The 22,707-nt window shown below is 42.3% G+C and overlaps 1 protein-coding gene across 1 annotated transcript in view; it reads right to left on the bottom strand.

Moving 5' to 3' along the window:
* UBE2O (ubiquitin conjugating enzyme E2 O) overlaps nt 1-22,707 on the bottom strand; it is a 1,895,179-nt gene that overhangs the window by 1,363,860 nt on the left and 508,612 nt on the right. The window contains exon 7 of the mRNA XM_044089038.1: nt 15,212-15,388. Coding sequence (XP_043944973.1) covers nt 15,212-15,388 — 177 coding nt within the window. The remainder of the gene's footprint in view (nt 1-15,211; nt 15,389-22,707) is intronic.

Raw genomic sequence — 22,707 nt, 5'->3', positions numbered from 1 at the left:
TCCCACATGCTTTTAGGAGACTATGTATTGTTTTGCAAATTTTAGCCAAGCCTGGATGTTTTTCTGTATAAGGAAAGGCTTCCATCTTGCAACCCTACCCCATAGGCCAGAGATATGGAGAATACAGGAGATCATTGTCACATGTAGTACACAACCAGTACTTGCCAGAAATTACTGCTGCTCCTTCAGTGTTGCTGTAGGTCTTTTGGCAGCCTCCCTGGCCAGTTTTCATCTGGTCTTTTCATCAATTTTGGAGGGACATTCAGTTCTTTGTAATGTCACTGTTGTCCCATATTTTCCCCATTTTTGATGACGGTCTTCACTGTGTTCCATGATGTATCCAATGCTGTGGAATTTTGTTTGTACCCTTCTCCTGACGGATACCTTTCAACAATACCTTTGATGCTTTCTAAGCTCTCTGCGAACCATGGCTTTTGCTGTAACAGGCAACTGAATAAATGTCAGGACAATCCTACGACAGCTGAACTTCATTTAGGGTTAATCAGAGTCTCAAGACAAATGAATGCTGTAATTAACTCAAAGTGCTTCAACAAAGTATTAGTTTAAGGGTGTGCACACTTATGCAACCAGCTTACTGTACATTTTTTTTTTTATATCGTTTCCCCTAACAGATTAGTTTGTTTTTCAATTGAATTGTACAGGTTACAGGTCACTTTAAAGGTGGGGAAAGTTTTGGAAAGATTTATTGTGGTCTCATTTTTTATATCACAATACAGGTTTAGTTTCCTGTTTCTTTCTGACAGGAAAAATGGGGGCCAACAAATTTGAAGGCAACAGCAGCTTCCCTGAGAATATGCACAACATTCTCACAGAACAGGAAAGCCCTCCCCCTCTTCTCTCTCTCCCTGGAGGAATAAGACTGGCTCACCCTTGCCCACTGAGCAGACTCCAACAACCAGAAAAGACCTGGCAAACCTCTGGGCCCACACTGGTGCTACACCAATGGGATCTAGGATAAAACAGTGGTATGCCGTATAACTATTGGTCACATCACAGTCAAGCTAAGAAAATTGCTAGCCTGCTGTGGTGGCAAAGGCTGTTTGCTTAACTTTGAATTTTTGTGTCTGGAAGAAGGACTGACTAGAACAGACAGGTTGTTTCATGGTCAAGCTAAAAATGGTGCATCTTTCCCAGGGAAACCAAGCACCAAAAGCTAGTGAAAACTTCAAGTCTTTAAACTTCACTTTTTTCAAGTTAAAGCACTTTCTCAGCCCCACAAAGCAAAACAATTTCTCCACAGAAAAAATGTTTTCAAATACTTTAAAAAACTTTTTAGCTGACAGGGAAAAAAAACGCTATTGTTTAGAAGCATAACAGTCTCGTGACAGTCAAACTCCTAGCTTTAAAATAACTCCTGAACAAGAAAGTGTTATGAAACAAATTTTTAAAATGGATTCTTCCCCCAAAGGGAACTTACCTGCCCAGTAAAGAACAGCAGAAGCCAACTGTTTATCCTTGAAAGCCTCACAGGAGTGTACTTTGACAGCAAGAAAGCTCCAAGGGGCTTGGCACCCCAAACTTATCTTTTTAGTTAGCTGAGCTCAAGCTCCTTGGGTGTGTGGAAGGTAGCCAGATGCTTTAGAAGCTGCTCAGCGGTTATATGCAATGCAGGACATAACCCATACAGCCAAGACTATTGCTGGTCAATATGATGAACATCTTAAGTATTTTCTCAGGTACGCTGGTTAGGACATGTCACTCAAATTGGTGTTTGTGCAGGATAACGGTCTTCTTGGTAGTTAAAGTACAACAGTAAGGCTGCTTCTACAATGAGCTGAACATCTGATACAATACAAATAAAGGGCGAGGAACACAACTGGATGAGATGAGCTAAATTGTAAATCAAATAAGGAACATTTGATAAGCTAAGTGGTTAAAGAATAATGAACAATCACACTGGTAAGTCTCATAAGTGTTTTACAGTCTGGGAACCACTAGAATACATTATGAGCTCTGGGAAGCAGTTATGATTATGTCAACAAATTACATAAAAATTGAGAGGCAGGATACAATACATATTAGGATAAGGTGTTGGAGACTGTCTTACATTTTATACAGAGCTGACTGCTACAGAGGCACAAAACTGATGCATTACATTTTTCAGGGAGGATTACTATGACACAATCACCTGCATTTTCTTTTTAAGGGACACCTGCAAAGTGCAGTACAACATACAGATTTGACGAGAAAAGGGAAGTACCTCGCAAAGCCTGGATATAGAGGGGAGAAATTGTACTCACTGCTGGCGAATGTTGTAAAGTATGCATTTTGATGATTACACAACAGTCCGAAGTGTGCAAGCATCAAAAATACAATGACTCAATGCTGACATTGATGTTATGTTAATGAAAAATGGACAGTTGATCAATACTACTATGCATAAGAAAAATGTGCATACAACCAGATTTTTGCATCATACTAGCATGCATCCTAAATAAGTTTAGCAGTGTTATCAAGAGTCAATTTATTACAGCAAGTCGGCTTAATATAAAACATTATTTTTGGCGGAGCTAGGGAACATGTCTAGTGATTTTCAATCTAGGGGATATCCTGATACCCTAATACAATGCAATGTTAATATTAAGGTTGAACGCGAGACTACAAGTAAGCCATATTTCTCTGATAAAGCCATGGTGAGACAGCGACTCAAGTAATGTGGTTAGATATATTACTAGGTATAACAGACATACTAGCATGGTTAAGCCTATAATTACTAATAATTGGTCTATATTAACTTCTCCTACTATTTTTCAATTCAGAATTAGAAAGCCCTTCTTTTACTTTTAGAAAAGGAAGGAATCTGAAGCAGAAATTGTGCTATAAGGATATCACTAACAGCACAATTACTAGTAAAATTGATACTAAATGTACTGTCCCCTGTCTGAATTGTATATTTAGTAAGAATATAAATACTGATACTTCATTTATGGGTTCATAGGTGTGTATACTAGGCTAATGGCCCTGGAGCCTTTACAAGCTTAGCCCATAGGATTACCCTGGCATTGTGCTACTCAACCTTAGCTCCCAGTGCCTCTGTTGAGTAGAGCCACTGGAGTGATCCCCAGGGTGAATCTTCTATTTCCCATCCACTCATCAAGATTTCTCTTGAAGAGGGCCAGTGTGGTGCTCTGCTTGACATGTATGGGAAGTCTATTCCAGAGCATGGGCAGTCTCTGGATTATGAACCTGTCCCTCCAACATGTTCTGTTGATTGTGGTAGTGAGGTTGAGGTCTCTGGAGCATGTGGTGCGGAGGGATTGGGATTTCTTTAGATGTAGTATTTCTAACAGAGCTGGGTCAGACACTGCTTTGCAAGTGAAGCAGAGATCACCTCTAAGTAGGTGATATGAGAAAGAGAATAGTTGGGAGTTTTTTTTTAGTCTGTCCATATAGGACAAGTGTTTCAGGCCTAGAATCCTCTGAAGTACTTTCGTGGCCTCTCCAGTTGTTGCAGATGTCTAGTGAAGTACATGCCAAATGGGGCATTGTACTCAATGATTAGCCTAATGAGGGAAGAGTAGAGGGAGACAATGACCTATTTCTGCCTGGATGCAAAATCCTTAGCAATGAGACGTGCTAGACAGAAGGACTTTCTGATCACAGTGACAATGTGGTGGTCAAGAGAGGTTGCTGTCAACCTGTGTTCCCAGATCTCTTAGAACACCTTCTATGTTCAGTGGACTACTGTCAATGTGGTAATTCGAGGGAACTGGGTTATTTCCAATGGGGGTGAAGAGACATTTTTTGGTATTGAGCTTAAGGCCATGGTTCTGACACCAGTCGTTCTCAGTGAGGCCTTTCTGTAGGATGTCAACATCACATGGGGAGTTAATAGCTAACAATTTGAAATTGTCCGCAAACTTTGTCAGCTAGAGTCCCTTTGTGTTGGCTTGGACTTCAGAGAATTAGATACCAAATAGGAGAGGACCCAGGACTGAACCCTGTGGGTCTCCACTCGTGACTGGTCTGCAGTCTGACTTGGGAGTCAGCTACTTTCACACTGTGGATTCTAATCTGTGAGCAAGTTTGCAACCCACCTAGTGATATAGGGTTTGATGCCTAGCTTAATGAGTTTTTCTAGGATTCCTGAGTGGGGAATGGTATCAAAGGCCTTGGCCAGATCAAGGTAGGCTGTATGAACCACCTTGCCTTCATCCACAGCTCTGGTGACTGACTCACCAGTAGTCTACCAAGTTGAGCAGACATGACCTACCTTTCAAAAAACCAAAGTGTAGAAGATCCAGAGTTTGGAGATTCCCTATATCCTTATTTATTAGGTCCATGATGATGCGTTCCATAGCTTTGCATATCAGACTCGTCAAGCTAATGGGACGATAGTTCCCAGGGTCTGTAGTCACTCTTCCTTTGTTGAGAGGGATGACTGTAGCAGTGCACCATTTGGTTGGGACAAAGCCTGAGGTGAGGCTGTGACTGAACAGGGCACACAGGTGTGGTGCCAGTTCACTCTGTAGTTCATGCAGAACACAGCCAAGGATATTGTCAGGTCCCATAGAAGCTGTATTCTTGGCCTTGGACAGTGCTGTTTTTACCTGTGCAGCAGTAATACTGGGTGTCTGGTAATCTACTGGTATTGTGATTGGTCCTTTGGTGGTGGTGGAGGGGTGAAGTTGGCACTGAATCTGTCAGCCAGTACATTGGCAATATCTGTTGACTCAGTATAGGAGGTACCATTGTGCAGTAGCTCACAGCAAATCTGGGTATTGCTGCGGAGATTCTTTACATAACTAAAGAAGGCCTTGTGGCTATCTTTACTATCTGCTGCAATTCTGTTTTCATAGCTAGCTTTAGAGGATTTGATGAGGGCTCTCAACTTTTTGTTAACGCTTATAATGGAGTTTTTCCAGTCTTGGGACTACCTTATTCCACATCAGTTTCCTCCTCCTGTTGTAGAGTGTTTATGGCAGGAGACCACCAGATTGGCTTCATGCGAAATCCATGCATTTGTGTACGTGTTTGTACAGTGCATTGGTTTATGCACCCCATTACTCAAATGTTTGAATTTAGCACTTTTGTATGAGCAATACTGACAATTTAGTGTATATTGCCAACTGTGTTGCATGTAACAGTTTTCACATAAGGAAAACAAATCAAAAGTTAAAAGAAAGAATAGCCTCCCATCTTCCTGAAATCAGGATTCAAACAAATGCCTTAAGTAGGCATATTACAGAATGCGGTGATGAGCATACATTTAAGTTTAGAGTAGCACAGAAGGTTAAGAAATGGTTAAAAGGGGGAGGCTGGATACATTTTACAGCAGATAAGCCCCCAGGTTTAAACACAAGGAATACTGTTAAACCTGTTTAATGTTGAAGAGCGAAATGATATAGTATGTTGCTGTATTTCTGTTTTATGTATTTCTACATATTGTTTTATTTTTATTAGTTTATTTGTTGTTCTACGGCTGTTTTATACTAATTAATTAATTGAACCAATTACATGATTAACTAGCTGGTTTATCAGGTATAAATGTTGGCTGAAGTGAATGTGTTTTATATTTGCATTGAGAAAGTTGGTGTAACTCAAAAGCTTTGCTTTTATATTCTGCCACTTGAACAAAACCTTAGAACGTCTGAGTTCCTGCATTTTTGTTTTTCTGGTTACATTTCCGTTTGAATTTGGGACTCATACTGGTACCTATGGATTTTATTTGGACTTGCTTTAAAAAGTAAACAGCTAACGGCAAGTTTACTTTGGTGTTTTGGTAGTCCGCGAAACCTGTAAAATTCAGTTTAGCTTGCTGTAATGAGTCCATTCAGAAATTGGGCACTTTCCGGAAGTTTCTGTTTTCCTGATAAATATGCCTCTATACTCTGTCAACAAATCAGTGATAACGCAAAGATGCGAAGAACTTCAGGCCTGTAAAAGACTACTTGGTAGTTGATGTACCCACCTGTATGCAAGTAGTGTCTGGAGGCACCAGTGTTGTCTAACTGTTACAACTGCTTAGAGAAAATTAGTTTTAAAATTTGTAACACTCTGAATGCTAATAAAAGCAAAGGAAATTTTTAAAAATTCAGCAGAGATGTGAATGATGATGCTCAAAAAAAGTCAACAGCTTTTGAGAGTGAGAAACAAAAGTGGGAAGCTACAGCAAAGTAATTTTCAAACATACCTGGTCTGAATTGGACTTCTCAAATAATTACTACTAATGTTTCATATAAATCATAAGAAGTTACTAGGCTATTGGCCCGGAGGCCTTTATAAGCCTAGCCAAGAGTTTTATCCCATGTTTAGACAAGTCAGCACCCAAAGCCCCTGTCTAGCAGGGACACAGGAAAAACCCTGGGGTATATTTTCTGTTTCCCATCCAGTTATCCAGGCTGCACTTGAAAAGGGATAATGAGGTACTTTGCTTGATGTGGATAGGGAGTCTATTCCATAGATGGAGGAGTCTCTGGGACACCATCTGTCCCATCAACAAGTCTTATTGATGTCACAGACCAGTTTGAGGTCGCGTGTGTGGGTTACTCGAGTGGAGCTCGACTTGTGGACATGCAGCAGTCCCATCAAAGTGGGGTCTGGGATTGCTTTCTAGGCCAGACAGAGGTCAACTCTGAAGAGTCTAAGAAACTGAGTAGAGAGACAGGGCTTTTAGCCTGTGTAGGGTAGATGTTTATGTCCTGGATTCTTCTGGTGAGGAACCTCTGTGGTCTCTCCAGCTGCTGCATGTGTTTTGCGAGGTACATGCCAAAGGGGGCACTGTACTCAATAACTGGCCTTATAAGGGAAGAATACAGGAAAGTTGTGACCTTGTCCCTGGATGAGATACCCTTACTTATGAAGTGGGCCAGGCAGAAAGCTTTCCGTACAATGGAAGCAATATGGTGGTCAAAAGTCAGGTTGCTATCAACCTGGGTGCCCAAATCCCTCGACTGACTGCGTGCTTAGGACATTATTAATGTGATAATATGTGGGGACATCACTCTCCCCAAAGGGGATGATACATTTTTTGGTATTCAGCTTGAGGTCATGTTTCTGGCACCAGTCATTTGTTTGGGTGAGACCCTCTTGGAGGACATCTACAACACTTGGGGAATTTATGACTGCTCCCAGACTGCAGTCATCTGCAAACTAACTTGGTCAGCCATAGCCCACTGCATTTGGCCTGCACCTCAGAGAAGTATATCCCGAATTACTGAGGCCCCAAAACAGATCCCTGGGGTATGCCTCTCATTTCAGGTCTACTGCTCGAGGTGGCTTCCCCTATTTTGATTAGGTGGGTTCTATCAGTGCGCCAGTTTGCTACCCATCTGATAACATACGGACTGATGCCTAGTTGAGAGAGTTAATCTATTATGCCCGAGTTCGGAATACTGTTGAAGGCTTTGGCCAGGTCAAGGTAGCCAGTGTGCACAGTCTTCCCCTCAATAATGGCTTTGGTGACCGACTCAAAGAAGTTGACCAGATTTAACAGACATGACCGCCCCTTGAGAAAACCAAACTGTGTGGGGTCGAGTGTTTTTGAAGGTTGGGAATGTCACTTAAGGTCCATGATAATCCATTCCAAGGCCTTGCAGATCAAGCTAGTTAGGCGGATGGGTCTATAATTTCCTGGATCCGTGGACACTCCACCTTTGTTTAAAGGGTTGACAGTGGCTGTCCTCCACTCGGCTGGGATAAAGCCGGTACACTCAGGCTTTGGTTGAATAGGGTGCGACAAACCAAAATGCTGCCAGCCCAGCTAGCTGGAATTTTGTAAATTATATGTCACTTGAAAATATGAATAGGATTTATATGGAAATGTGACACAGCCAGTCCAGCTATCTGGAATTTTCTAAATATGTCATTTGTGAATATTAATATGATTTATATGCTTGCTTACAAATATAAGACAACTATATGTTGTGTATATTAAACTACTGGTGCAAAAGTGTGAGTTGAACTGTATGTTCTGTACTGAGCTTCAAGAATGCAACCACAGTGTACCCTACTGGAAAAGCAGAAATGTATACACCTGTGCAAATGTATGTTTTGATAGTACAGTTGGAACATACAGAGTTAACCTGCAAACACTCAAGAAAATAAGTTGAACAGTAAAGAGTTTTATGACTGTTTCAGTGCAGCAACAAGACACCATACAGCTAGAGGTTTCCCTATTGTCTGGTAACAGAAATAATTACTAGGTTCCAAATGTGAAAGTGTTAACTGTTTTACAAACTTCCAGTTCTAGGCAAACTTCTGAGAGATGAGTACTTTTTCACAGACAAATGTTAAATACTGTTGGTATCCGTTTAGCCTGGGAACTGGAGGCAGGTGACAGAGTGATGTTATACCAGCTAACCCAGCAGTAATGTGTATTAATTTAAGAACTATCTCGGAGTGAGTTTGGGCATTTTCTATCTTGTCTTTGGATCTGAAAACATCCATTCAGCACTTCTCATCTGTATTTGCCTTGCTCTAAGTAAGATTTAGGTAAAAGATTTATTTTAGAAATAGTTAGTAAAATAGTAATAATTACTTTAGATGCTCTCTCTATTTTAGACTGTCCTGCAATCTTGTCGTAAAATATTTCCTGTGATTCTGAACGCTGTAGTCACTGTACTGAATTGAGTATTGTCTTGTTCTTTTGTTACTTACAATTAAACACATTTAAACCTTTTAGTTGTGGCTGGTTTGTTTAGAGATATTTAAGCTCTTAGAGTACTTGTACATGTATTTGGTGACACTGTACAGGTCACTCTTAAATAGTCTTGCAAGTCTTGGTCACACCATTTTGATAACGTCACACAGTAAGACTGGTCACCCTTTGGGAAGGGCCTTAAAGTAGCCAATAAGGGGCTCTGGTGGCAGTGCTAACTACCTTATGGTCTGGGCAGAAGGGGGCATAGCTAGTAAACCTGTGCCACCCTTTCCCAGTTGTATGTATAAATCAAATCTCAGTCTGCGTCTGTGCGCGTGTCAGCTACTTGGGCAGGGACACACAGCACTGGTTGGACAGAGGGAGCGCTGGGAGGACATGGCTTGAAACCCTGGCTAAAGACTAAACTCTATAGCTGTGCCAGTGGGGAGTCTTATTGTGGGTCTGGAGAAAGAGGGAGAAACCAGCCCTTGACGGACTGTGATCTCTGTGTGCTGTTAAGGGAAATTGTACTTTACTGTATGTGTACTTATCCTCCCACTGTGCATGTCCCTCACTAGTACTAGTGGTGAGGATTAGGGCTCCTTGATTACTGGGCCAATGCAGGGGCATCACATATGGTGCCTAATGGTACTGCAAGCTCATGAAGGATGCAGCCTGGGATGTTATCGGGTCCCACGGAGACTGTATTTTTTGCCTTTGAGAGGCAGGGATGACCTGTTCCCTAGAGATAAGTGGGGGGGGGGGGCAGGTACTGAGGATGTCCTGATTTACTGATGGGGGACACAGGGGTGATGTTTCGCTGCATCAGTCAGGCAGTAGGTTGGTTAGTTTTACAGCATTTGTTTATGTGGTGTCCTTGATCAACAGTTCTTAACAGTTCTGGGTGCGTCCTTTGAGATTCCGGACATATGTGAAGAAGGCCTTATGATTATCTCTAGTAGATGTGGCCAATTTGGACTTGAAGTTGGCTTTAGAGGACTTCACTAGTGTTCTTATTTGCTTATTCAGGCTAAGGACAGATTGCTTCTAATTGGGCACTTGCTCCTCCTTCATCCCGGACAGCAATTTTTTTCATTTTGTTATACAGTTTATTTATCGCAGATGTCCACCAGACAGGTTTACTCTTCCTTACAGAGGATAATTTTGTCCTGTCACATTCCTGATTCCATGCATCTATATAAGTGCTCGTATAGTACTTCAGTGTAGATTTAGACATTGGTGCCAGTTCCAACAAAGGGGGAGGCTGTGAAACTGTTTATATAATCCCTCAGGAGGTTGTAATCAGCTTTGGAGAAGTTTTTTTTAATTGACCCTAGCTGGGGGGGGGGGGGGGGTATGCTGACTTCGAAAGTGACTGCTTTATGGTCGGTATGACACCTGTGCCCTGGCCCAGCAATCAAGGAGCCTCAATCCTCACCACTAACACCAGTGAGGGACATCCATATAAGGGAAGGATAGTAAATACGGAGACAGTAAAGTACAATTTCCCTTAAGAGCATGCAGAAATCAATCAGTTTGGGGCTGGTTTCTCCCCTTCTCTCCAGGTCCCCAATAAGACTCCCCATTGGCACAGCTATAGTGTCCAGATCTCAACCTAGTAGGGAAACTAAAACCTCCAGCACCCTCTCTGTCCAAACAGTACTTCGTGTCCCTGCCCAAGTAGCTGACACACGCACACACTGAGATAAGAGTTTATACAACTACACAGACTCCTGGGGAAGGCTGGCACAGGTTCTCCAGCTGTGCCCTTTTACCCAGACTATACAGTGGAAATCACTGCCACCACCAGGTTCATATTTATCAGCTACTCAAAGGCCCTTAAAAGGGTGTTCGATTATTACTGTGCAATATTATTATCCAAATGGTAAGTGCAACCAGTCAAGACTTATTGTGAGTGACTTGGTAGAGTATCACTATATACATGTAATGTACTTAGAGCTTAAATTATCTCTACACAAAACAGCCACAGTTGAAAGGTTTAAAAATATTTAATAAAATATAAAAACAAGACAACACTTCTTACTACACAGTGATAGTCAATCAAGAGTTCAGAGATCACAGATAAATGTTTAAAATAATACTGCAGAAAAGTTCTGACATCACAGAAAAACACTTAGTCTAGTCTTCCTAGCTATTTCTAAGAGAAACACAAGTCTAAGATCATACTTGCATATAGAAAACAGGCAGAGTGGTCACTTGGATCTTCTCAAGACAACTGCTGTCCTGCTCTCATTCTGGTCTGTCCTTAAATTGATAACAGTACCACTGATTCATTTCAGATTTCATTTCTTTCTGGTTCCCAGGCTAACAGATTCAAAGAGGTTAATGGCCCTTGATCTTGCAGCTGGTCAGGAAGCCAGAATAAACATTTATATATGCAAATTCTAGAAATTAACTCTGGTCTCAAGACAACAGCCAGAATCCCTTCATCCAAACACATCGACTCAGAGTTTTGACATCAAAGAACTGACTTGTCAGCTTTGTCATAGCAGAGTGCACCGTTACATTTTTGCAGTTCCACATTTAACACCATTTTTTCCCATTTAAGAAAACAAGCCTGTGGCTTATATTAATATTTACAAATGACAGAACTATCCACAAAATTCTATCTGGGTAGGCTGGCAGCCTTTACATATCTTCACAGTTGAATCTTACCAGGGAGGATGATACTTTAGGGGTGCTGCAGTGGTTAATCATGTTGGTTAATATCAAGTCCAATATATTATTGCCTCTTGTGGGGGTATCGACTAGCTGTTCCAAGGCATTTGCACTGATAAAAATTGAAGAATCTCTAGGCATTGCATTCTGGCATGAGTAGTTTTTCCAGTCTATAGCTGGGTAGCCAAATTCACCCAAGATCAGGGTAAAGGGTTGAATCTTAACAGATTAGAAGAGGTCCAAATAGGTGGAGTGGGCATTCTGAGTCAAATTTGGCGGCCTGTACCTAGCTATGATTTTAATAGGGGGTCTTGTCAACAGTTAACTGCACCTGGACCATCCCGTGTGTGTCATACTGTCTGAGCAGCCTGGAGGTGTGTGCGTGTCTTTAATATACATTTTAAATCCACCTCCTTTGGATTTGTTCCCCACAGTTTGGGGGTCTGAATGCATGACAGGATGAGTAAAGAGGTACAGTTATGTTGGTTTTATCGACCTCAGGACTTTTCCTAAAAAAGGCATTATGGAGAGGCAAGGGCCTTTGCCAGAAGCCTGAAGCCCAACTGAGACAGATGCAGGCAATCTCTAGCAAAGCATCATCGTAGTCTGTCGAGCATATCTTTCCAGGCTGTCAGGTACTGGATCCCCTGAGAATGACACCAGAAACTAAGCCAACTGTTAAAGTCAATCATTTTCTGTTTGTATTGAGACACAATTCTGGGTGACGGTAGAACGCTGCTTAAGGCTACGGACATACCTGCCTGAGACATGTATTCAGCGAGCTGAATCATCTCTCTCTTCATATAGTCCAGGGAGGTATGTCTCAAGTCATTCTCCCCAACATGGACTATGACAGAGACATAACAGTACCGGTTGTGGAGAGACTTTAGTGAGTGTGTAATATGGCGGATTCTGGCACCTGACATACAACTAACCGTGACTTTTTACTTATCCAGCCTGGTGAGAGGCACATCTGTCTCACAATGGAGTCCCTTATGACTAATATGTTGGGTTTATGGTTAGGCCTTTGTGGTTGCGAGAGACAGGTATGTGGACTATGCGTGGTATGTGGTGTGAAGGGTTGTGGAGTTCACGAGCATTTCTGCCTCTGAGCTCTCCTTTGTTTGGTTATGCTTTTGTTGACAACCTCCACATATGAGTGGTGTTTGAGGTGTAGTGATTGTGTTGATAACCTTTTCAGTGCCAGATATACTGGCTTGTGAGAGAGAGAGAGAGCATAGACTCTAGGTTCTTCATTTAACTGAATCTCTCACAAATTGTGTCCCTAGGTGGTAACAGTCAATGATTGTCTATGTACATGAGAGTTGCTATACTGTCTCAGGATGCCCATATCAACCAGGCTGGCAGGAGAAACCATAGGAAATTGTCCATCCATATCTGTTGGACTCTAAAGGAGAGAGGCCAGTGAGAGCTAAGGGGTAGGCTTAAAACCCAAGTGCTTACACCAAAACTAACAGGATTAGAACACTTAAAAAACAGGCTAAAAACAAGCAGTAATAAATGCAGCAGAAAAGATGAAATTTAACACTTTAGACAACACGTAGCTGAACAAGCAAGATGAAGTAATAGGGTAGGAGGAGGAAAACACTATAAATGCAGCTGAATTTTTTTTTTTTTTTGAGAGTGGGAAAGGAGAACGGGGGAACAGAAAATAATGCAAGGTTAAGAAATTAAGGGGGTTGGGATTACCAAATGTTCTTTCTGTACTACGTAGCATGAGCTAATGAGACTGGACTGGGAAATGTGTCCCACATCAAATTTACAGTAGGGGCAGGCAACTGCAAAGCCATCAAGTTTAAGAACAAAACAATAGAGAAGGAGAGGGTGGGGAACTACGCTACAGCTACTAGCTACACTATCATAGGCAGAAAACACTAAATAAATGTTTATCACAGCAGAAAAACAGCAGTGAGACACTAAATGAAAGTTTTAAACAGAAAAAGGTGCAAGGAGACTCTACATAATGATTTCAACTGTAAACAAATCAGTTATATGATACACTCTTTGGCAGGAAAATCAGAACAAACAGATGCTTAACAGAGACAATTTCCATTTAATACCTTTCATACAGTGAAACTAGCTAAAAAATCTTTTCCTTAAATAAGGGAACCTGATGAATGAAGAGGGTGCAGCATGTAGCATTATCGAACTCTACACAACTCTCCACATGTCATCACTATCAAAGTTGTAGTAACAAGAAAAGTGGAAGGAAACAAATTAATCCTGTACCCAAAACTAGACCATCCAATAAAAAGTACAGAACTTAGATTAACACAACAAGAGGAGGAAACGTAATGCTCAGAATTTATATGGCAAGCACCTTGTGCTGTTCTGGAGACCTATACATTTAGGGACAGAATAATACTGGAAGTTGTCCAGAAGAAAGTCAACTGAAAGTGAAAGGGAAAATCTAGGACCAGAGTCTAAAGGAACTAGTTTCTTTGCACTAGGGACCAGAACAAGAAGACACGACATGGATACAGAGGCTTATGTCAGGGAGATATTAAGGGGATGTACTGAACATAAAGAATTGGTAAGTACAGGAAGAACACTGTAAGGAACACACTCCTTGGATCTTAAGTACAGTTTTTTACTATCAAAATGTCGCATGAACTACACCATTCATTCAAACCGCAAACTATGTGAAATCTATACTGCCGATTTGTCCAAATCTAACAATGACATTTCCGGCCGCTCCACATAGAAAAACATTTACTAAGAAGGGACAAGAATGGGGAGGAATTTAACAGTTCTGAATACTGGTGCTCGACGTTTTCGCAGAGTTCAGACTTCGCGTACTTGGATTAGGGTGCTGTAACTCTCAAAATTTTTATAGTAAACCATTCAAATGATCACTGCTGCAATAGTCTTGGGTATATGGGTTATAGCCTGACAAGGATATAAAAGTTGGCTAGCCTCCAAAGGTTCAGAGCATGGTCCATGCACCCAAACTGTCAAGCAGCTCAAGCTGAGCTAACTAAAAGACAAGTTTGGGTGAAAAGCCTTTCACAACTTTCCTGACAGCAGAGAGAGGAAGGCAGAGTCCTGGAAGTACAAAGCTAAGAACAAAAATAAATTTCCACTCGCTGGCATAAAAAAACACCAAAAAAAAAAACAAAGGGGAGGGAGTGGCTACTGCAGCAGCGAGCATTCAAACATCTACTGTTATGATACTTTCATCTTAAACAATTGTACTAAGTTCTTCATATTGATCACTGGCTTAGCTATATGGGTAGACTATCATAGATAATTATATTTGGAAGGTGGAAGGAGAAGGGTCTAGGAGCCCCCGGAGAAAGGTCATAGCAAACCATGATCTAAACCTACAGATATAATCCAGCTTACAATACTTTGTAAAAAAAAAAAAAAAAAAGTGTTTAGAGAGGACTGAGTAACAGCTTCTACAATCCAACCCTTTCCAAAAAGCAACAGAAGCAGCCAAGGTTCTTGTACAGTAGGGCTTGACCCTACCTGGAATACATTGGTCATGGTGGGTATAACAAAAGGTAATAGCCTTAAACAGCCATTTGGAAATAAATCTGTTTTAACACTGGTTGTCCTTTCTTCTTACCCTCACAAGAAATGAACAACTGATCTAACAATCTGAAAGATTTAGTTCTGTCAAGATAGTATCAGAGCTGTCTGCAGACATCCAAGGTATGAAGTATCCTCTCTTCTCATTTTTTAGATTAAGGAAAGAAAACAGGGAGAGATGGATAGTATGCCTTAATGTAAATTTGGATACCCACTTTATGCATAAAAGAAGGCTTATTTCTCAAAGAAACCCTGTCCTTGTAGAAAATGAGGTAGAGTCGACTCACCATAAGAGCATGCAACAATCCTTCTTGTAGAGATCAGAGCAATCAAAACTGTTTTCCATGTTAAGAACTTCATGTCAAGCCAGATTACCTGGTTCAAATGAAGCAAATGTTAGCTTCTCTAACACAAAATAAAGATCCCATGGAAGGGCCACCGGTTTACTTGGAGACCTCTTACCAAACTCCCATTCAAGAGCATTTTTATATGTTACTGCCTTGAAAGAAAAAGATCCATGGGCAGACATGCTGGAATGGCTGATGAATGAACCTTAATAAAGGAATAAGAAAGACCAAAAGATAGTAACTCACACAAAGATTGTAAAACCAGCCCTGAATGGGTGCTGGTTATGTTGGTGGTACAAGCTAGAAAGCCTTTTCCATTTGCTAATATATGATTTTTAAGTAGCAAGCCTTCTCGCCTTCATTAGTACCTGCTGCACATGCTCAGAGAACAGCCACCTATAAGGAATTAAGATCCTATCATCCATCCAGTCAGCTGAAAATGACTGATGTCAAGGTGCATCAAACATTCCTGTTACTGTGGGAGGAGATCCATTTTGTGATGAAGCTTTTTGTAATTGTCCCTGGTAATTTCCAAAAGGAGAGAGTACCACATTTGCCTGGGAGAGAAGGGAGTCACCACAATGATCTTAGGGGATTCCTTTTGAATCTTTAGAAGTACCCTTGATATTCGTGGTAAAGTACACAAACATTGCTGTCCAAAGAAAAGAAAAGGCATCTCTCTTCCAGGCCTTCTTGCATGGAGTCCTCGAACAGAAATTTGCTAGTTGATTCTTTAGACAAGAGGCAAAGAGGTCTACTTAAACTCTCCCACTGATGGATCAAATCTTTTAAGAGGCCCGGATCTAGTTTCCATTTGTGGGGGTCAACCCTGGTACTGCTCAGTCAGATGGCACACAGTTTTGCTCTGAAAGAAGACAGGATGCATGTAGAGTGAGAATGTGCTGTGAGGCTATATCTCATGCTAACTTGGCTAGTCTGCAAACGGGGGGGGGTATGATCTGGTTCCCCTTTGATTGTTTGTAACCACCTGAAGAGATCCCGGGGACCAAAGAACTGCCATGATCAGGCCCATCATATCCCAGACTTATGTTCTTGTGTCTGTCCTTGGTGTCACATACCCCCCCTGCACTTTTACCCCTCCCAAATCTGTTCCCCAAGCAAAGTCTGAAATATCTGCCACAACTGACTGCTTTGGAGCAGAAGAGAGATGAGGAGACCTTGTTTTAAGGATATACGTTGTTACCCCTAAGTAACTGCTCTTCCTATAAACACCAGTGCTGGGATATGAAAATATAAAGGGTGCTGATGCTGGGAGCAGAGAGATTTCAGATACCACTGTATCTTTCTCATGTGGAGTCTTGCCAGGGATATCATGGGAATCACTGAAGTCCGAGTGGAAAAACTTTGAAAATAGCTCTAAATAAAGATCTATTTTTCCTGTGGAAGAAAAGGTCTTTAAACTGACATGTCTAGTTGACATCCCAGGAACACAACTGTGTGTGACTGAGTCAATTTTTGAACGTTCTCTTGGAATCTCGGCTTGTGTAAAAAATTTCTTAAAGAGATTCCTAACATTTTGTAAAAGACTATGAAAAGATAAGCAATTCATTTAAATATGGAAAATTGTGGATTTTCTAACCTGCAATGAGCTATAACTGGAACTAGACACTTTATGAACACTCTTGGTACAGTGGATAGTCCAAAGGGTAAGGCAGACAACGGATAATGTGATAGCGATAATGCCTTAAGAAACGTCTGAAGCCTGGGTGAATAGGAATGTTATCAGTCTACTGTTACCACTAAACTTCAAAGAGGAAGAGGTTGTGAAGTGACTATTTTGAATTTGGGTACTATCGCAAACAGGTTTAGAAAAGAAGTATCCAGAATTGATATTACAAGCATTTTCTTTCTTTGGGACTAGGAAAATCAAAGAATAGAACCCCTTCCCCACTTGTGAAGGAGAAACTGATCCCAACACACAATAGCAGCCACATCGTCCTCCGTGGTGCAAGACACTTCTGAAATGACCAAACTTCTCCTACACCTCCCTGCAGGATTCCATTTGCCTTGCTTCAAAACACGTGGTCAAATCCTTACCATGGGAGAGTACACCAAGGACCGTGGCTATAATTTCAAGGACTTACTTGCCTCAGAAACCTACGTACGTGAATATATCAGTAAATTTGGCTTAATGTAAGAAATAACCCATAGGTTGCCTTTTTCGTCTCCATCTCTGCAATCTGCCTCTTCATTACCTGTACTTTTGATGTGCTTCGCCAAGAACGACAGCTGCTTAGTTTTCTTTCATAATTTTTATTCTCTCCCAGTATTCTACCCATCCCTGTTATTTCAACCCAGTTAACATGCAGACCTTACTTCTACTTAAAGTACCTTTTCTGGCATCTACATAAGCAAAACTAGTATTTTAATTTACATTAAAAAACTAAAGTGAAAGAAGAAAGTCTGTAAAAATGGAGTTACCTAACAGACTTTCCACCAGAGCAGATTTTATTCGCCTGATAGTTTCCAGCCTACAACCCTGATAAGAACAAATAGGGTCTCTGCCCTGCTCCACTCACTACGCTCCTCTCCCTGCCCCCAATTCCCACCCACCCCAGAACTCCCACATTTATTCTAACCAAAAATCTCTCCCATCAAACTCACAACCAACCTAACAGTACAGTTGTGTACACTTACCATAAATGTAGATGTTCAAGTGTATTCACTGTTGCAGTCATCACATCTGGGTTATCCTGCCAGGGGTAGCCCTCAGTCAACCAGAATACCAGAGGCTTAGTATTTCTACGCCTGTTGCTGTCAATCCAGGACTGACGTTGGGTCATCAGTGGTATAAAATCAGGTAGCCGATGCCATTACATCAGTTTTTCTTGCACTGTCAGAAGCCCCCAACAAGGAGCTAGGTTATGGTGGAAGAACACAATCAGCAGAAAGTAAATACCAAAATTTGCTTGTAATGAGAGAGAGAGAGAGAGAAAAGGGGGATGGCGGCAGGGAAAACAGGACTGCAACAGCGAATACACTCGAACATCTACATTTATGGTAAGTGTACACAATTGTACTATGGTTCTTCATGTTTCACTGTTGCAGTCATCACATTTGGGTTGATTCCCAAAGCTGAAGAAAAGGGTGGAGGGCAGTCAAAAAGACTGGGGGGCTGGCAAGGATGCCCTGCAAGACTGCGGTGGCAAAGCCTGCCCTGGATTTGGAGAAGATGGGCAGATGGTAATGCTTGGTGAAGGTATGAAAAGCTGTCCATGTTGCAGCCACCAGGATGTCCCTGGTGGGGACCCCTCTGAGAAAAGTTGCAGAGGTGGCGGTTGCTCTGGAGGAATGTGTCCTGACCCCCTTTGGGGAGGGGGTTCCTGTGCTGTCTGTAGCAGAAATTGATGCAGTGTGCTATCCATTTGGAGATGGTTTGTTTGGATATGGCCTTGCCCTCTGCTGCTGCAGCGAAGCTGACTAGCAATTGATCAGTTCTTCTGAAAGATTTAGTCCTGTCCAGGTAGAATCTGAGCTGTCTGTGCACATCTAGAGAGTGCAGAATCCTTCCCCCCTTGTTTTGTGGGTTAGGGAAAAAGGTGGGCAAATGAATGGATTGGTTGAGAGCCACACTGGACACCACTTCAGGTATGAATGATGGGTTATTACTGAGGGAGACCCTGTCAACATGGAAAATGATGAAGGGCTCTACAGCCATAAGCAGTTGTAGATCTGATACTTTTCTGGCTGAAGTGATGGCTAGAAGCAAGGCCGTCTTCAAAGAGAGAAATTTTAACTCTGCGGAAACTGCAGTTTCAAAGGGGGCAGGGTGAGCTTTGCCAGCACAAAGTTAAGGTCCCAAGCTGGGGTAGAAGGTCTTCTGGGTGGCCTTAAGTTGTTAGCCCCCCTTAGGAACTGTTTGATGAGAGGGTGTGAGAAGAGAGGTGGCTCTATGTTGAAATGAGCAGAGATGGCTGAGGCATGAATTTTAATAAAAGAGAAGGATAGACCCCTGTGTAGTAGGTCTGCTAGGTAATACAGGATGAGAGGTAGGGAGGCTGTGCCATTCTGGCTCCCTTAGCCTGGATCCAGGTGCAAAACCTTTTCCACTTCTCAGCATAAGACCTTCTAGTGCTAGGGCGTCTGGCCTCAAGTGTAACACCTAGAATTTGTTCACTAAGGCTGGCAGCTTGAGCAGAGGTCAGGGAAAAATCCTGGCTGCCAGGTTGAGGGTCTGCAATTGGGGATGCATGAATTCTCCATTCCTCTGGGTCAAGAGTGTTGGGATCGGAGGTAGGTGCCATGGTGGCAGGGGTGACAGGGTGCGCAGCAGTGGGTACACGTGCTGGTGTGGCCAGTCTGGGGCAATCAGGATTGTCCTCTGTTTTTCCTCCCTTATTTTGAGAAGTAGAGGGGGAAATGCATAGACTGAAAGGTTTACCCACTGGAAGGCTAGAGCAACTCACTTTCCAGGCCTTGCTGTAAGGTTCCCCAATGCAGAATTTGCTGAGCTGATTATTGGAGTGGGAGGCAGAGGGGCCAACCTTCAGGGTGCCCCATTTCTGGGTTATAAGGGTGAAAGTTCTGTGGTCTAGCAGGTTTCTGCTCAAGTTGTCTGCCAGAGAGTTTAGAGAGCCTGGCAGAAATTGTGCTAACAGGTGCAATTGCATGGCTGAGGCCATGTACCAAAGGGTCACAGCGAGCCAGCAGAGAGGATAAGAGTGAGTCCCTCTCTGCTTGTGGATATACCACATCAGTGTGGTGTTGTCTGTTTTGATCAGTAGAGGTCCCGGGGAGAGTAGGGGTCTGAAAGCTGTCAGGGTGTGCTGAACAGCCAACATCTCTTTTTGGTTGATGTGCAGATGTATTTGATTTGTGCTCCATAGGTCCTAAATGCACCTGCCATCCAGGTGAGCACCCCAGGCATAACCTGATGCTTCTGTGGTGATAGTCTGGGCAGCGTGGGGTGGTGAGAAGGGAAGTCCTTTGTGGTGGTTGCATGTTGCTGCCCACCAAAGAAAATCTTTCCTTAGACAAGGTATCATTGCTGTAAGAGTTTCCAGGTCTTGACAGTGCTGACACCAAAGACTTTTTAGGTACCATTGTTGCTGTTGTTGGATCTTTCGGCTTTTTCTGGTTAGGGGTCACCACAGCGGAACTCCGGTCCGCTAATGATTAGCAGCAAATTTTTACGTACCAAGTTGCCAGCCCTGACGTATAACCCTCTATGAAGGTACGCCCATTGATGCATGTCTCCACACAGAAGACGCTCAACTGAGAATCGAACAGGACAACGTCTTACTGTGAGGCAACAATGCTACTGCAGCACCACCACAGCAGTATTTCTTAGGTACCATTGTAGTTTCCTCATATGCAGTCTGGCATATGGAATGAGTAGAATGCAAATGTGAAGTACTTCCTTGGAAGCCGGTGCCTGCTCAGTAGCTCCAGACCCATCCATGGCAGACATCTTCAGGATGCTTAGACTCCGAAAGGGTCTCGTTAGTGGCCTGCGAATCCACAGAAATGGGCATCAGGGGTTGCGAAAGTGCCTGAGGACCGTAGAACTGATGACTAGCTTAACGGAAGTGTCATCGGCAGTTTTGGACCTGAGCGGTCTGTCTCAGTCTTTATCCTTAAGTTTTTTTCAGAATATCGGTAGTCGGATGGCTTACCAAATCCATATCGGAATTAGAGGACAGAATGAAAATATCTAGCTACAATAAGGGCCCGACTACATATAGTTCTGACGTTAAAGCACAAAAGTGACAGAGTGGGACGTCGTGGTCTGGGCCTAAACAGGTGACGCAGTAAGAATGGAAGTCTTGATGTAGTATTTGCTTTCCACAGGCGAGACAATTGTTGACTTTTTCTGACATCAGTTAGAGCAAGAAAAGAAGGATCCCCAACCGGGTACTTAGCTTTAGAAGACTTCAACTTGGAAATGAAAACTCAGGTAGCGGCTGACCAGCACTCATGCAAACTGCTTCTGCTTTGGGTTCCTTGGCAAGAAAGACTGATGTAATGGTGTTGGCTGCCTGATTTTATACCACTGACTTGATGTCAGTCCAGGAGTGACAGCAACCAACGCAGAAATACTAAGCATCTGGTATTCGGGCCGACTGAGGGCTAGCCCTGGCAGGATAACCCAAATGTGATGACCAACTGTGAAACACAAAGAACATCTACATAAACTCTGACCCCACCTCCAGTCTACAATTAATTTTCCACTTCCACTAACATGATTCAACACACTGTACCCTATACTCATTACTTGCACTCTTCTTGCACACATTACATCTTACCAAAACACCATTCTCTCATCAAACTACTTCCACTGCATGACTACACTCACCACCATATATGATTCATCCTCTCACTCCTCATGCACCTCCAACAAAATAACCATCCCAATGCACCACCCACATTATCTATCACCTCCTCCACACAAAAAGCATCTCTAAAACTTTACAAACTAATCCTCCACCCACATTATCTATCACCCACTAAACCCAACCAAAAAGCTACCCCAAAACTGAAACTAAAGCTCTCATTAATAAAATGAATGTCCTCAGCTATAACAAAACCTGCCCTCGGTGGTGACATCCACCCAAACACTGGCCTCTCCAACTCCTCCACTAATAACCAGTATAACCACCTCACTTTCTCTCAAATTACAGCCAATAGAAAGCCAAGTAACCTCCTTATACTAAGCCTAAAAAAAGAAGTACAACCAATAAAATCCATGAACTCCATGCTAACAGACATACTCCCCAGATATCGTTCTGAGAGAATCCTGGCTCAACCCTCACATTATCAGTGAGGAAATTTTCCCCCCAGGTTATGACATACTAAGAGCAGATAGGCTGCACAAAAAAGGGGGTGGTGTAGCTGTAATGTTTAAACAGCATCTAAACTTTCAAATCCTGAACTTATCAGCCCCACAAATTGGCAAAGAAGAAATAATCTGTACCAACCTAAAACTTAACCAAGACAAAACCATTAACATAATAGAATGCTACTTCCCACCTGGCCATTATCTCTCCACTAAACATCCTCAGCTGGGTAAACCATCATCTTCCCCCAAGAGGCCATAATTTTAGGTGATTTTAATATTGACTTGGCAATCCTGTTCCAACCACCATCCAGCCCATCAGATATCTAAACCTTCATGGTTTTTCCCAACTCAGTCACCCACCAGAATAAATAAAAATCCCAACAAGCATACTACTCTTGATTGGGGGGGGTTTGATGACTAGTATCCAATCATATACAGCTGGCTGCCTACCGGACAGCTTCAGTGATCACACCCCAAAATTCCTACTAAAAAAAAAAACATGTATCAGGCTAAACCCATTACCTATCGGCAAATATGTAATAAGGTAAACCTTAACCCAGACAAATGAATCTCATCCCTTAAAAACTGCAACTGGGCTCCACTAAAATACCTCAACCTAGATGACTCTGTCCAATTTTTCAATACTACCTTCCTTGGAAGTCCTAAAAACCCATGCACCCACAAGACAGAGTTACAGCCCAGTCCTCCCCCATGGCAACAAAAAG

The sequence above is a fragment of the Protopterus annectens genome, chromosome 12.part0, assembly GCF_019279795.1.
Source record: "Protopterus annectens isolate FY-2018-M chromosome 12.part0, PAN1.0, whole genome shotgun sequence".
Classification (NCBI taxonomy): Eukaryota; Metazoa; Chordata; order Ceratodontiformes; family Protopteridae; genus Protopterus; species Protopterus annectens.
This window is presented reverse-complemented; position numbering and strand designations above follow the sequence as displayed.